Source organism: Rutilus rutilus (assembly GCF_951802725.1).
Source record: "Rutilus rutilus genome assembly, chromosome: 23".
Classification (NCBI taxonomy): Eukaryota; Metazoa; Chordata; class Actinopteri; order Cypriniformes; family Leuciscidae; genus Rutilus; species Rutilus rutilus.
Window position 1 is genome coordinate 16,133,605 of NC_140233.1, and position 16,817 is coordinate 16,150,421.

General features: G+C 38.2%; 2 protein-coding genes across 2 annotated transcripts; one reads left to right on the forward strand and one right to left on the reverse strand.

The window, feature by feature from the left end:
* Positions 1–527: 527 nt before the first annotated feature.
* Positions 528–12,780, reverse strand: cnot2 (CCR4-NOT transcription complex, subunit 2). Its single transcript, XM_084397277.1, has 15 exons — positions 12,699–12,780; positions 11,499–11,618; positions 10,338–10,410; positions 10,076–10,223; positions 9,810–9,989; positions 7,364–7,440; positions 7,112–7,237; positions 6,801–6,925; positions 6,483–6,603; positions 5,843–5,999; positions 5,683–5,744; positions 5,552–5,601; positions 5,371–5,471; positions 5,125–5,269; positions 528–1,177 (listed from the first exon to the last, which is right to left on the reverse strand). The coding sequence occupies exons 2-15, from the start codon at positions 11,604–11,606 to the stop codon at positions 1,091–1,093; spliced, it is 1,560 nt and encodes a 519-aa protein (XP_084253403.1). The 5' UTR covers positions 11,607–11,618; positions 12,699–12,780; the 3' UTR covers positions 528–1,090.
* A 2,017-nt stretch (positions 12,781–14,797) lies between these two features.
* On the forward strand, positions 14,798–16,478 carry lrrc10 (leucine rich repeat containing 10). Its single transcript, XM_084397287.1, has 2 exons — positions 14,798–14,913; positions 15,170–16,478. Exon 2 carries the CDS (start codon positions 15,195–15,197, stop codon positions 16,005–16,007), a length of 813 nt encoding a protein of 270 aa, XP_084253413.1. The 5' UTR covers positions 14,798–14,913; positions 15,170–15,194; the 3' UTR covers positions 16,008–16,478.
* Positions 16,479–16,817: the final 339 nt, after the last annotated feature.

The following is a 16,817-nucleotide window of genomic DNA, read 5'->3' on the forward strand; positions in this document are numbered from 1 at the left end:
TTGTCTTTTGCATTTTTGCTTCTACCACATAATGCCATTTCTGTTTACCTCCTAAAAACGAGGTCAAGCATAGTTACTTCTTCCAAAATAGACGTAATGTATATATATATATAGATACATCTATCTATATATATCATATATATACACATTCATACATACATATCTTTATTCATGTGATGTCAAAAAATTAAAAAAATGTACACGTTTATTACAAAATCGTAACAAAGACTGAAAAGGGTTTGTATTCATTCTGGAACAATGTTTCTTGATAAGCTCACAACCGCCTGGTCCGCGGCTTGTGCCCAGCAACGGTCACTGAAACAGTCTGATTGGGGTTTATTGAAACTAAGCAGAAAACAGCTCGGGATGAGGAACGCAGGTGGATGGAGCAAAAGGAATGACAAACGAAAGAAAAGGGGGTGGGGGGGGGGGGAAGCACCTCCATGATGTTAATGACAGGGCCGCGCGTCCTTCCAGACAACGATGTGAGCGGAGCGATTTTCCCACATTAAAAAAAAAGCAGAAAACAATTTTTGTGTTCTTTTATTACTAAATAGTGCAACAATGAACATTGCATTTTCTTTTGCCCTTGTGTATTCACATGTATTGGATTTGTCTTTGTGTCTGTCCTGTTTGTTAGCGCAGCGCGCTTCGGAAAACAAAGCGCGAACTGCGTATTTTTTTCTTTTTTCTCTTTAATACCAATGGATGTGTTTGTGTGCTGTACTGCAACTTCAAAGACTCCAGGCAAACACCAAAAGGGGCTTTCCATCAGAGGAGTAAACAAAACATTGACCCTGCTCGAAATGAAATGGAGGGAGAAGAAGAAAAAAAACGTAAGAGGGGAATTTAAAAACAGAATGAAAATATATAGAAGTGTTTTTTTGTGTTCGGGCAGCACATAATTTGTAAGGCAGGGTCCCTCCCCCCCAGTTCTCAAGGTGGAGACCCCTGCCACCCTCCCCTCCCCCTCCCGCAGTTCTTGTCCAGACAGTTGAGGAATAAAACCAGGTTTTTTGTGGTCGGGCAGGTCGGCTGGCTGTCTCTGGCCGATCGCTCCTAGAGCTCACGGGTGCTGATGGACGCAGCTTCAGAAGGCCTGCTGGGCCGGATTGTAATTGAAGGTGGTTGGCACGTGAGGCCGCTCCTCTAGCTTGTCGTATTCCAGGTGAAACTCCTGAGAGACGAGAGGAAAGCACAGAGCTGACGTCTAGCCACATATATATATATATGACATGCACTTCACTATCAGCATCGACAGGTAACTGCACAACTGGTCAAATAAGTACTTCAAGGTGCATGTTTTCAGTTTTCAACTTTTTTTTTTTGTAAATAATGAGTAATATTTAATCAATGTTCACACTGCAGCAGATCGATTCAAACATTTTTGCCATGTACGTTTGAAAATTAACTGAATCCCATAAAAAGTACTTTTGATCAAATTAAACAATATTTATTACAATTCATTTTAATGCATTTAAAACACAAATATAATTCTGTCATTAATTACTCACCCTCATGTCGTTTCAAACCCATTAGACTTTCGTTCATCTTCAGAACACGAAGGAAAATCTTTGACAGCTACGCAACTAACACTCTGACGCTTCAAAGCGTTCATAAAGAGATCGTAAAACTAATTCATATGAAATGAGCGGTTTAGTCCAAATTTTCTGAAGAGACATGATCACTTTATATGATGAACAGATTGAATTTAGGCTTTTATTCACATATAAACAATCATCAACTCACACATCAGTCGTGGTAAACGGAAACTCGAGCATGATCGCTTAATGTGCGAGAACCAGTGAGGTTCATTCTCGGGTTACGCAGCACGTTTGAGCTTCAGCAAGAACCAATGAGGTTCATTCTTGTGTTACGCAGCACGTTTGAGCTTCAGCAAGAACCAATGAGGTTCATTCTCGTGTTACGCAGCACGTTTGAGCTTCAGCAAGAACCAATGAGGTTCATTCTCGTGTTACGCAGCACGTTTGAGCTTCAGCAAGAACCAATGAGGTTCATTCTCGTGTTACGCAGCACGTTTGAGCTTCAGCAAGAACCAATGAGGATCATTCTCGTGTTACGCAGCACGTTTGAGCTTCAGCAAGAACGAATGAGGTTCATTCTGGTGTTACGCAGCCCGTTTGAGCTTCAGCAAGAACCAATGAGGTTCATTCTCATGTTAAAAAAGTTTTTCACCCTTCAGTAAAAAGCGTAGAAAGCCATAAAATCGAATTAGAAAAACTAATTGATCTACTAGAGAAGGAATTAAAAGGTACATTTTCTGAGATCAAAACCAAAGAAGTAAACGTCCTTAAGTCAGAATTAAAATCTAGATATTTGCATAGAGCTGAATTTTTCATACACCGTACTAGACAATCTTATTATTTCAATGGAGAACGGCCCTCTAAGCTTTTGGCTTTGAGGTTGAAGGATGGTGAAGGCCAGCAGATCTGCTATTAGGCATGAGGGTTCAGCATATACTCAACCTAAGGATGTAAATAGAGTATTTGAATCCTATCATCAACATTTGTATACTTCAGAGTCCAGCACTGACCCAACAAATTTTTATTTATTCCTTAAGCATTTATATCTTCCCAAATTAAATGATTCTCAGCGCGATATATTAGACAGCAGTAATAAAGCCCCTGGGTTAGATGGGATTCCCCCAGAGTTATTGAAGACATTATGGGACATAGTGGCTCCCTTGATACTTACTTTTAATTTTTCTTTAGAAAAAGGTGCTCTGCACAGGCACCAAAACACAGCTTTAATAACTTTGCTTTTGAAGAAAGGGAAGGATTCTCTTGAGTGTTCTAGCTATAGGCCAATTAGCCTTCTATCCACAGATTCAAAGCTGATGGCAAAAGTCTTGGCCTTAAGATTGGATCGGTGTGTAGGAGATTTGATCCAAGTATGATCAGTCAGGTTTTCTGAGGGGGAGATTTGCTGCGGACAATATACGTAGGCTTCCTCATTATTCAACAAGCAGACTCCTATAGAGCTTCCTCTGTAGTCCTTTCTCTGGATGCAGAGAAAGCATTCAACAGAATTGAGTGGAATTTTTTGTGTTCTGTCCTGGAGCGTTTTGGGTTTGGTTCTTTTTTCGTGCAAGCTGACAAAACTATCTATTTTGATTGTTCAGTCAGAGTTCTTACTGGTCCTCATATTTCTCCTTCCTTCCGTCTTGGCAATTGCACTCGCCAAGGATGTCCCCTGTCACCCTTGCTTTTTAATTTATCATTAGAGCCTTTGGCCCAAGCGATTAGACAATGCTCTGCAAAAGTCCCTCTATAAGCTGTATGAATATGTCTCATAAGATTTCATGCTACGCTGACGACATTCTATTATATCTATCAAATATCGCAGATTCGGTTAAAGAATGCTTCAAATTATTTTATACATTTGGTAAACTGTCCAGTTATAAAATTAACTGGAGCAAATACGTACTTTTGCCCCTTAACTTAGCAGCTAAATCAGAGATTCAGGCCTTACTCACTATGATTCCAGTCAGCGACCGACCAGTTTAATTATCTTGGGATTAGAGTTTTTTCTTCATTATCTCACATTTCTAAGTGGAACTACCAGTCTCTTCTAGATAACATTTTGAGTAATCTTCTGTGTTGGTCTTCACTCTGCTTGGCTCTTCATGGTAGGATGGCCACTATTAAGATTAATAGGCTGAGCTTTTTATTTTCAACTTTACCTCTGGCACCACCTATTGGTTACTTTAAAGAGCTTCGTACAGCAGTAACAAAATTCGTATGGAATTATAAACGGCCTAGAATTCATCTCAAATCTATGCACAGGCTAAAACCTCATGGAGGCTTATCGCTACCAGATTTTTGGTCCTATTTTAGCATACCAAATGAGACCACTTGGATTTACCTTTTACTTGAATACCTAAGAAAGTTCTGGAAAAGTTTGGTCCAATTATATGCCATTCTATCAAAACCTGGAACTCTATCAGTCCAGGACTTACTGACAGATCTTCTGAGGATTCCGATCCAAAAGGACCCTCTGGTTTTTCTTTTGCTGGATGATTCCTCACTGTCTGTCAATCAAAGGAGGATTCTGTCCGCTGACCTTATTGCTGCTAAAAAGGTTATCCTAAAACTGTGGTTGGAACCAACTACCCCAGCTATGTCTATCTGGATGTCCTATTTGCTGGACATTGCCCTTTTGGAGTGTACCACAACTAAAGTGCTTGGTGCTAACAGAAAGACAATACAATTTTGGTTGGACCTTATTGAGGCTTTACCAAAAAGATTTTGAGATCCTTCTATACATAGTTTTGGTCAAAATTTTATGTTAATTTCTTGTCATATTTATTTATTTTTATTTAGTCTTATGGTTATGGGCAGATCTTGGGCTTTGTTGTAAATAGATATACACACAAAATGTTTAATAAATAAAGAATCACAAAGAACCAACGAGGTTCATTCTCGCGTACAAGTACCAATGAGATTCATTTTTGTGTGTTATGCAGCAGGTTTAAGCTTCCACAAAAAACGAATGAGGTTCATTCTCGCGCAAGAACCAATGAGATTAAAAAATCATGTTACGCAGCACGTTTGAGCTTCCGTAAGAACCAATGAGGTTCATTCTAGTGTGTTAAGAATGGTTCAAGCAGGTTCGGTTGAGCAGTTTATTTTCACTGATCAATTAAATCTGTTCATCATATAAAGTGATCAAGTCGCTTCAGAAAATTTGGACTAAACCACTCAATTCATATTTCATCAAAAAGATCTTTATTTGTGTTCCGAAGATGAATGAAAGTCTTATGGGTTTGGAACGACATGAGGGCGAGTAATTAATGACAGAATTTTCATTTTTGGGTGAACTCCTTAAATTATGGTTATTTAACATCATCTACACTTTCTGGATATTTTATACAGAGTTATCTCATATTGTATAATTGAAAAAAATTATATTGGTCACGACTATTATTTACACTATATGTCATTACTGTAACAGTCATCTTGCTGCTCTCTTAGATATCGGCATGAGCCATTAGAAATGGCACAAATCCAATGTTAGGTTTCAGAAATATCAGCAAAAGACTATCACCAGCTCTCCGTAGCTGAAGACAAAAAGATTTCAGGACACCGATTTCAGTATCTTTACCTTAGCGACCTTCCTCCAGTTATGACAATCAAAGAAGTAGTATGTTCCTCTCTCGTAGGTGTTGGTCTTTAGCGTGGGCTCCATGCCAGGTGCTCTTGTAATCCAAACCCTTTCCTCTTTATGGTACCGCCAGTCCCGGTTGAAACTGCAATACAACAAAGCGTTCCATTTAACCTCTCGACGTCCACCTGTGGTTGGTTACCAAAAAAAAATTTTGGGGAAAAGAATGACTTAATCAGCTCGTACAGCTCGACGGCAGCGAGGAGTTGTAAGAGGTCTCCTCCGTTCATGTAGTAGAGGTAGAACAGCAGGTCTTCACCATATCGCCCCAGTTTTATTGCAGCCAGCTGTGTAGAGCACATTATGAGGTCAGCTGGGTGCGCATCACAATTTCAATGCTGTTTTATTGCAGTGTTTATCACCTCACCTTGTCCCTTATGTGAATGTTGGTTAAGTACTCTGAAGGAACATGGAAGTCTAAAAAAAACAGTTGCATTCATTACTGAAGAGCCAAAATGAGTTGGCCATCTTTACCAGTTAGGTCAAATGAACTCTTACCAATGTCTTGTGGTCGACATGGAGCTGAAGCCCAGGGAGATGCAAACTTAGGATACAGATTCCTACAAGGAGTTAAAACAGAAATGAAGAAATGAATGTGTGGACGAAAAGAGAGCATTGACAAGAAATCAATATTTGGCAAAAAACTAAAGCATCGTACTCTGGAGAGTTGAGGTTGAGTCCTAGCGTTGTTAGGTCGCTTCCTAAAGCCAGGTGAACCATCCCAGGGTCCGTCTCAGCTGCCCGGATGAACGTCAGGAGTCCAATCATTCCAAACTGATCCGTCACCATTCCTGAGGGAATGTTTGTTACCTTGCCTATAAAAGACGAGAACGAATGTCAAGTTTGATTTAGTGTTTCCAACGGACAGGGTTCCCACATCTTCTGACCAATTCATTTATTTCCTGTAATTATCAGATGAGATAACCTTCTATGGGGGGGTCAGAAAGCTCTCGGATTTCATCAAAAATATCTTAATTTGTGTTCCGAAGATGAACGAAGGTCTTACGGGTTTGGAACGACATGAGGGTGAGTCATTAATGACATACATTTTTGGGTAAGATATTGCTTTCCATGACTTTTCATGGGGTTGGAAGTATTATTATTATTATTATTATATTTTTTAAATGTATAAACTTGAAATGGAAACCCTGACTGGTGCATTGAAACCTGCCTGAGCAGATTCTTGATACTTTAAAATAATTGATTAAAAAGCACATTACTTGTTTTATTCAACAGTTATGTTTTCAAAGCTGGAAGTTGTTTGAAATACATCCGTGAATGTTGCTAGGGAGCCTCACCATCAGGCAACACCTGGATCCCTTTCTTTTGCTGGTTGTTATTCTGTGCTGATGATGTCTTGTCGCCGGGAAATTTGGGTCCATCTGCACTTGAGCTGCCCTTGCCTGAGGAGTTCAAGTTCTGTGGAGACAGCAGAAGCCAGAACAATGAGTTAAAGGTCAAACAACAGTCACAGCACTGGACAGCATCACTTCAAATTTGAATAGCCAAGTATCCTTACCCATCCTGCAAAACAATGACACGTTATTTATTTATTTACACGTTTATTTATATCTCTCTATTAAGCTTATGAAAGATCAAATTCAGGCAGTACTGACTGATTTGCTTTCATCCGTGCTCAATGTCGGGTCCTTGTAGTTGGGCCCGGGTAGGGCTGGGAAGTCTTCGTTGTGAATCGAGAAGTCCTGCGACTGTTCGTTCGATGGCTTTGTGACCATTCCAACTACACAGAGATACATTTTAACAAAGGTTTGAGGGTAATTGTGAGAAAATAAAAATAAAACCACTGAACTTGTCATGCATTCACAACACATCATCCATTGAAGGAGAAGCATGCTTAGTCATAAAAACGAAGAGGGTTTGGGTTTCCGGCTGCTAAGTGATGCGACTGTGTAAAATGAACTCGTACCATAGGGTGCCCTTCCAGCCAGCGGATTATGCAACGGTGTTGGGTTGCCGTTTCCCTCCCTCCGACTTCTGTCTGCAAGTGCTGGGAACTCTGAGAGATCTATTCCTGTCACGTTTTCACTCCCGTCTGCCACACAGATGATAGAAAAAGAATAAAATGAGAATAGAATGCTTCTTTTTCTAGAACATAATTTAAGCGTCACGTTTCCTGTCATGGTGTGTCATCACCAAGCGCGATCAATGAAGCACTCACCTGTCCCGTTGAAGATGTTATTGGATAAGGAGTTCATTCCAAACCCCTGGCTCCGGCCCATTCCAAATCCTGACATACTACAATGACACACATGAGGATTTGACCCTTTTGTTAAGGTCAGTCTTAATCAGTCTTGATTGGCCTTATCTTGGCCTAAGGTGAAAGTTAATTAAAATACATAATATGTATTTAAGATTATGAGAATCCACTTTTTAACATAAAATCAGCTTTAATTTTAGCAATAAACAAAGGAACAAAGTGTGTATTTAAGAAAGGAGATTCTAACAAGATGGTGTGTGCCCATCAACCATAAATGTGCAGAGAAAACATTAATTAGGAACAAAAAATTAGGCCCGTTATTCGGTTATAATGGGAAAAAATGGGAAAAGTCCATTAACAAGGCTCAACAATAAGGATGGCTTGCTGATCCGGTTTCGATCCAGTTGACGAAAGTGTGCAATTGGGTCACACTACTTCTATTCAGCAAGGACACATTACATTGATCAAAAGTGAAAGTAAAGACGTTTATAGTATTACAAAAGGTTTCCATTTAAAAAACGCTGTTCTTTTAAATTTAATCAAAGAATCCTGGGGGGAAAAAAGATCACAGTTTTCACAAAAATATTAAGCAGCACAATTGTTTTCAACATTGATAATAATAAATGTTTCTTGAGCAGAATATCAGCATATTAGAATGATTTTGAAGACTGAATAGTGGAGTAATGGCTGCTTTTTTAACAGTAATTTTTTATTCTAACAATATTTCAAAATAATGCTGTAATAATCATAAAGCGCTCCTATTATGCTATTTTAAAGGCTGCTTATGTTGTTTTGAAGTCTCCTATGATATATTTACATGCATCAAAGGTCAAAAAACACTTTAGTTTTCTCATAAACATTGCCGCATCACCTCTTTTCAACAACACGAATCAAACTCTTCCAGTCTCAGCTACACCTACAGTGTTCGAGGGTAAAAGCAGACGTTGTTCAAAGGCAGCCAATGAAGACTACGGGTACCCATTATGCAAAAGTATTACAAACCTACGTAGGTTCATGCAGGAAGAAAGACTGCAATTACTGACGACTCGTTTCAGGTCGTTCAGAATCGCTTCTTTCTTTTAGGAGACAATAACAATATTTATATGGGATGAGCACGAGTACTCTGTGTGATAGCGACGATCAATCATGAAAAACAATGATCGCTGTGACTAAATGTTTTTTTGAAAACATTGATTTGAAAGTGTGCAGTGATGCCTGGAATCACTTTGATCATGAAAATGCACCAATCTTCCATTTGCATAACATTATAATGAAAACACTATTGTGATAGAATTCTTTGTGCTTTAGTTGCCCGTGTTTCAGAGTTGTTACGGGAAGAGCGCATCCACAACGGAGTTACACATTCAGACAAGTTCACGTGCGCATTCGCATCCATTTGTGCAGAAGTAAGTCGTAATATTATTTTCATGTTGTATGTACCTGATTAATCTCATATAGAATGCGTTTGGTTGAGTTCATCAACCCGCTAGCAACGCGGTTCAGTTTACCGGTGTTCAATCACTCTTCAGCGTCAGCTCATAGCCAATGCCCGACATTATTGACTATGATTTGGTTATTTGAGACAGTCATATTCCTTTTAGAAGTTAATTTTTCAACAACAAAAAAAAGTTTGATATTATTAATAATCCAGCAGTGTTCTTTTTTTCTTGTCATTTTTTCAACAGGCCTATGTTTTAATTGAAATATTTTCATTATCACCCTGACGGACATGCCACGCCCCCACACAAGCCCCACCCCTGAGTACATGAGTAGTCATTTTTGAGATATATCAGTACTCGAAATAAAAATATTGACAAAAATGCCCATCCCTACTATTTATCTGCACGTTGTTCTTCGAAACTTTGCAGAGATTTTACATTCAAAGACAGCTATATTACAAACTACAGGGATGCTCACTGCAGAGCCAAATGACGTCCAGCTCCACCTCTCTGGATGTTATGGGTGGAGTTATGGAGTTAGGATTAGGGTGAGATTGGATATTCTAGCTCCACCCATTACACCCAAATAACATTCAGAGAGGGGGAGCTGGACTTCACACTCGACCCATGGCTCTACAGTGAGCAGCCTCTCAAAAAAAAGCATAATAGGGACACTTTGCATGTATTTTTTTGGCTGCTAGCCTAACCCTCAATCCTTACTGTTGAGCCGTGCCATAAACGATAAAGATAAATTAAAGACATTCTATTACTGTGGAAAAAGAAAGCATTCGACGTTACAAAAAGTGTCTTCAGAAGTCAACAATCTGACCACTGTCTTGGCACTGGTACTTCTGTACATGAATTTTTTTTAAATAGTAAACTGTACTAACTGACATGTTAAACTCACAGCCTCAAAAAGCCTTACCAAATCAAGTTGTGTTTGCTCACTCGCGTGTGGCCAGTCTTACCTGTTGATGGTGAATGGCTGGCGTGCTGGCTGCTGTTTGGGCATGCAGATAATGCTGGGAGAGCTGCGGTTAGGGCTGCCCAGACCAGAGCTGCCCATGCTGTTGGTCCTGCCGCTCATGCCCATGCCCTGCCCTACCTGCGAGCTCATCATGTTCCTGGTGTTCATGGGAAGGATGCCCCTGCGGAAACATCAGCAAGGCAGGGATTTAGCACAGCAGATCACGTCATCCCACACAACATAAATCACACGGAGGAGATGGCGTACCTGTTCGGCGATGGTGGTGTGTGGAGGGACATTGTTGGGACGCCTGTGGTTGGGGTGCTATGGCTCGGTAACTGAGTGCCTTGTGTTAAACTCCGGTTCAGTTGAGGATTGTTGTTGCTCATACCTCTTGTTGAGAAACCTAGTGCACCTACAAATTAAGAAACACTGATCAAATGGTGCTCAGAATCAGAGTGCAAAGTGCTTTTATGAGAAGCACAACAACTTATCAGTAATATAAGCCAGATCGAAGACTTGTACTCACTTTGCGGACCATACAAACTCGCACCAAGTTGTGACAATTGACCTGACAATGACGGCGAGGGAGATGGCAGCATCTGTGAAACAAGTTTTTTTAAATACTATGTAAACAAGATCTGACATTATTAAACACACATATTAGAAACCTTTTTCATATACATATTTACATGAACACATATCCATAAGTTGTAGAATGTACATAAGAAGTCTCTTATGCTCAGCGAGGCTGCATTTATTTGATAGGTAATATAGTGAAATATATTATTGTTATTATTCATATTCTTGTTTTTTTATGTAATTTATTCTTGTGATTTTCAGCATCAATACTCCAGTCTTCAGTGTCACGTGATCCATAAAAAATTATTCTAATATGATGATTTGCTGCCCAAGAAACATTTATTATTATCATCAATGTTGAAAATACTTGTGCTTATATTTTTGTAGACACTGTGAAACATTTTTTCAAGATTCCTTTGACTAGAAAGTTCAAAAGAACAGCATTTATATGAAATGGAAATATTTTGTAACATCAAAAATGTCTTTACAGTCACTTTTGATCAATGAATCCTTGCTGAATAAAACTATTAACTTCTTTAATATATATACATACACATATATATATATATTTATTGAATGGTACTGTATATTTCTCATTTACATTTCTCTCTATTCCCCTTACTGAGAAATGAATGGCGCTTTTTAGCACTAATGCGACATAAAAACAAATTATGACGCACATTAGATGTGTATTGGATGCTTTATCTGTGTGCTTTATCTCTGTTGTGTTGCCAGATGGGAAATACAAAGCAGCTAAATTGTAGTCATAATTTGTTCCCGCCGTGATTTTTTATTGGCACGCTACCAACTTCTAAAGTCTGGAAATTATGACACTATAGTGGCATTCACATTAGTTTCAGTAATGTTTTGAACCATATATACATTTATGAAGGACTATTGCAAAATAAAAAAATGAATTATTATTTTGGAAATAAAACATTTTAACAAATGTTTTGGTGGTCAGGTCAGTGGAAATGTTCGCAGTCACAGTGCATGTGAAAGAAGCCAATAATACTGTAATATGTTGTCATTCTATTGGACCTATGGTCAACAAAAGCATTAGACACGATGGACAAAACAATCAGAATTAACTAACGACTGTTCTTACGTCTTTCTCCGGTCGATGCGGAAACATTGACTGCTGGCCATAGTACATGCTCTCATCCGGGTAGTCACTATCGACCCCCTCAAACTTCTTTCTCGTTGCACTGAACATTCCGTTTGTCACCTACGGAAAAAGAGGAGACGGTTAAAACCAAGATATTTAATTCCTGATCACCCATATCTGAAGCAAAATCATATCAGATTATCTTTGCACACATCAAGTGGACGTATCATTAACCAGCTCTATATGGCAATACTGAGAACTTGTAATAAATAATGAATTACCACGGCAGAACAAGACATAAGGCTATATACTGCTTTAAAAAGCATTATGAAAACGTACAGGCTGTTTTTGTTTTGTTTTTTTCAGCACAATTTACACCTAAATTTCGCAATTAGGATGTGAAAGATTAAACTTAACTGTAATTCAGCGAGTAATCGTATGCTATAAGAGCATATTGTCCTGCTACTTCGGTACGTTGTTGAACAAATAATGTATTAATCTATTCAAAGCACAGCAGATATTTGGTGTATGGTTGTAAAACAAAACAAATATCGCTTTCTGAACTGACACCTGACAACAAACACAAAATCAGCTTAAAACACCAGCTAAATCCATAAAGAAACATCAATTACTAGCCAGATAGTTTAACAAACTCACAATTCAATACACCGTAACATCATTCACACTATTAAAACTGATTCGTATGTGTTATGGTGTTACGAACATAATTACAGAGATAAATAAGTAAAATAAACAATGGCATGTCGCGAAATGTTCTCATTTATATCAGCTAGTTAGCTTTGCCGATAGCCATGTAGCTGCTAACTAGACATTTTCGGCTTAAATAAAGATGAATGAAAACCAAAACACATTGAACCTCTTAATCTATATTAGTCATGATATTTCAGTTTTATACTAGATATCTAGACATACATAACGCATGTATCTATCTGTTGAAATGGTTTAGGCCTGTCTCGGCTGACTGTTTTTGTTAGCACTCAGCGCTAGTCGGCTAACTCTGGCCTCCAGAACAAAAACAGAAACCAGTTAAGCCGTGCAAACGTGTCATTGCATTCATTCAGCTACTAAATATCTGCTTGGACAAACGCATAAAGCTGCAAATGTTCATTTGGCCCTGTATATGCGATGCAAACCCTGTTGTGCAATGTATTTTTTAGGGTGAAAATGAAATTGACTAACCGCATTAATTTACCCTCTCCTCGCAGATCCAAGATGGCTGTGTATCCTACAGGCGAGAATGCTGGGGGAATAGCCTTTACCCTCTGACCCCTTGACCTTCAGTTTATTTCATACTAGACTGAAAATTGTGCTGGACACATTCTGCTGGATATTAGACACTCTACAGGAGAAATGTATTATGTTATAATAGAATGACACCATTACACTCTACACTCACCATTACACTCTTTTTATACCTGAAACATCACACCAGCACAGTTTCATTTGATTTTAGTTTATATTTTGCACTTATGATATTTTATAATAATATTTTGTAGTCTGACATTTAACAAGCCCTGCTTAGAATACAGAAAATCTTACTATCTTACAGAATATGTGTATTTTACCTCTGCAGCCAAGTGCAGGTAACATTAATAATGCATAATTTGAGGTGTAATACAGAAATGGGATGTTTTCAACATTTAATACTAGGAGTTACAAACTTTTCGCTGATAGGTGTATAAGGCCTGTTTCGAAAACACTCGAAAGCAGCATGTAAATAATGGATAATGTACAGTCAGCCAGTCATTATCCCAAAATACAGCCACACAGTGTGGTGTTATATCACATTAAAGGTGTTTCTTTAAATAATGTTAACCTACAACCTAAAAATCCAAAGCAACTGGGTATACAATTGCTATGTATAGCAGAAGCGAAGATAGTACCATTTCGGTGCTGCTAATCTTATTTTCGCAGAATAAAATATGGTGAAAATGCATTATTATCCTATTTTTTTTTCTACATAATCTTTATAGTATATGATTTTATTTAAAACTGTTTGATATCATAATGAAGACAAAAGCATTAATACAAGAATAAAATTCTGTGAATTTATTGAATAGAAGGCTTTAGCTTTTGTTTGTCATGTCCATCACATTTGTAAAAAAAAAAAAAAAACATTGAAATTATGTTTAATAATATATATATAATACATATATAATTTTTTACTTTTAATCAAAATGACATATTTATATGTTTGTGTGTATATATATTTAGAAATTATATATATATATATATGCTAGATTGCCAAACATGTTAATTGAAAGAATTGTAAGTTACACCACTGTAAATGGTTTACCTCACATATAACATACTGTCAAATTTATGTTTTTTTGCAAGTACTATGAACTATGAATTACCATATAATTTACAGTAATAAAACTGTTGAAATGACATTTCCAGAAGTCCCTGTTTTACACATCACATATGATTACATTTTTTTAAATAAATAATTTGGTTTCTTCTTATTTTTGTTATCAGAAAGGTACATTAGTCTGTTTTGTGTTACAGTTTATGTTATGTAGTTAATGTGTACTGCATTATTTTAGAGTCATTTATGTTACCCTGATGGTGTTTTGTCTTTGTACGTATGACCTTGTGCACCGTCTACTTATAAATAAGTAGGCTACTTAAGTATTTAATATGTTGTATGAACAGGCCAATTACGAACCTTGATTCATCATGTGGTATTGTGGTGGTTAACGTCTTACGGTAAAAAGGTAACTTTTGTAATTTAAAGTACATATATTAACATTATATCACTTAGTAAAATATACAGTTATAAGCTGTAAAATATACAGGCATTCTGAGCTGGAAAAACTGTCACAGTATATTTACGGTGAATTTCTGGCAACCACAGCTTACAGTTTTTACCGTAAATTTAACAGGATATTTTTTATTATATATTATATTCAGTTTGATTATGAAAAAAAACTCTTTTTTTTTATTTCCCATTCTTACTCATAAACTTTCCCAACCAAATACTGTGGCATGCCATGTGATGTTGACAGCCTCTACTGGTTGTCCATAACTGGGTGAGTCTTATCTTTTTGGGGTGGTGCACTCAAGTGGTCTCAGTTATGCAGAGGGTCCTGACTTGAGATAAAAGCGCTTAAATAGAAGGTCTCAGATGACCCTCAAATTCCTTAATCACAAGACACCTTTAGGCTTATCACAGCTCCCGGCCAGCTCCACCTTCCAGAGCTGGAAGAAATCATTTATCCGGAATGGGGAGGAGCATGCTGGATGTCATCTCTGGTGCTCTCGGCGACTGGCAGGGCAGAGGTGTCAGCAGAACACAGGAGCACGAAACACCACACTGACGCCCATTTTGCGCTCTCAGTCTTTCTGACAAAAAAGCTCGATGGTAAATGAAGATCTACATTTCGGCAACCTGGTAAGAAGAAAGGAATATTTAAGTTTTTATTTAGTCTTTTCATTGTGTCATTCGTATCACTTATGTATACTCTTAAAAATAATGGTTCTTTATTGGCATCGTGGGTTCCATTAAGAACCTTTCACATTCTTCCATAGATTAAAGGTTCTTATGTAACCATCGATGCCAATAAAGAACCTTTATTTTTAAGAGTGGATAGCATTGCTCCAGAAACCTTTATGTTTGACCCTTGTGTACCCTTATACTGTGTTTCAAGAGACCATGAATGTGTGGACCAGAAGATGGGAAATGTTGTGCGGGGTGCCGTGGCCTTCGTGCCCTCCGAGAGATGTCAACGCTTCTTAGTAGGCGACTTGAAGGAGATGCCGCTTGATCGTACTCTAGACCTGAGTAGCCGGCAGTTACGTCGCTTTCCAGCCAGAGCTTCTGCTTTCAATGAACTAGTCAAACTCTATCTAAGCGACAACCACCTGAGCAACCTGCCGTCGGAGCTGCGAAACCTGCAGAAGCTCCAGCTTCTAGCCTTGGACTTCAACCGTTTCGAAGAGCTTCCTCTGGTCGTATGCAGCCTCGTTCAGCTGAACATCCTCTACCTCGGTAATAACCGACTGTACGGGCTGCCAAAGGAGCTGAGGCAACTCACAGAGCTTAAAACGTTGTGGCTGGAGACCAACTGCTTCACCAAGTTCCCTCGAGTAATATGCCAGCTTCCCAACATCAAGACCCTTCATTTGGGCTACAATCAGCTACGTAGTTTACCCTCCGAGCTCGGGCGACTGGAGGAGCTGCGCAGCATCTGGCTGGCGGGGAACGTGCTAAATGACTTCCCTCCTGTGCTGCTGAAGATGCATTACTTGGAGGTGATCGATGTGGACCGCAATCGCATTCAGCAGTTTCCGTCGCTGGCCTACTTAAGAGGATTGAAGCTCGTCATCTACGACCACAATCCCTGTGTGAACGCACCCGTGGTGGCTGAGGGCGTGAGGCGGGTCGGGCGCTGGGCCGACAGCTCTGATGGTGAGGAAGATGAGGGTGATGGAAATGTTGTCCAAGCAAGCGTGAAGGTCCAGGGATCACTGGAAGACACCGAGTGAAGAAGATCAGTGAGGAACCGTAGAGCAAACAGCTACAAAGAGCATCAAGATAATGATGAGTTTTTGAAACTGCAGAGGACGACTGCTGAATAGGGTGTTTGTGAAAAGTGAAAATGATTTCTCTATAGTCTTTTATCGGTTTTATAATAGATATAGCCCTGGTTTCACAGACAGGGCTTACATTAAGCCAGGATTAGGCCTTAGTTAAATCAGGCATTTTGAGACACTGACATAACTGTCAAAAAAATTTATGATCAATAAGTTATGACAACATATGTTTTTACATTGCTTTAACTCATCACAATAAGTTAAGCAATTTTCAACTTTTTTCACAAGTTATACAAGATTCAACTAGTTTTTAAGTCAGTTTAATGTAATTTAAGTTACAATGACTTAAACATCCAAGTTGATTGTACTTTAAAATTGAAGGCAGCAACTCTTTCATTTTTTTTTTTTTTTTTTTTTACAGTGTGCCAGTGCAAGTTTCTTTCAGTTAAAACAACTCAAACATGCATTTTAGGCTTGGATAGGCTTAAGCCTGGTCTGTGAAATCAGCACTAGTATATATTTTATAGTAGATTTATAGAAGTGTATAGAAATTATTTAAATGTAAATAATTGCAATATATATATATATATATATATATTAATCAGATTCATAATAAACAATTGGGACATATATTAGATATTAGAATTAAAGTATTTATATTTATGAATTGAAATATTAAATATTTAATTTACACATATTTTTTCTGCCATTTGTAACACAAATATTTCAATTAAAGGGTATCAGCTTTCTTGATATGAAGTG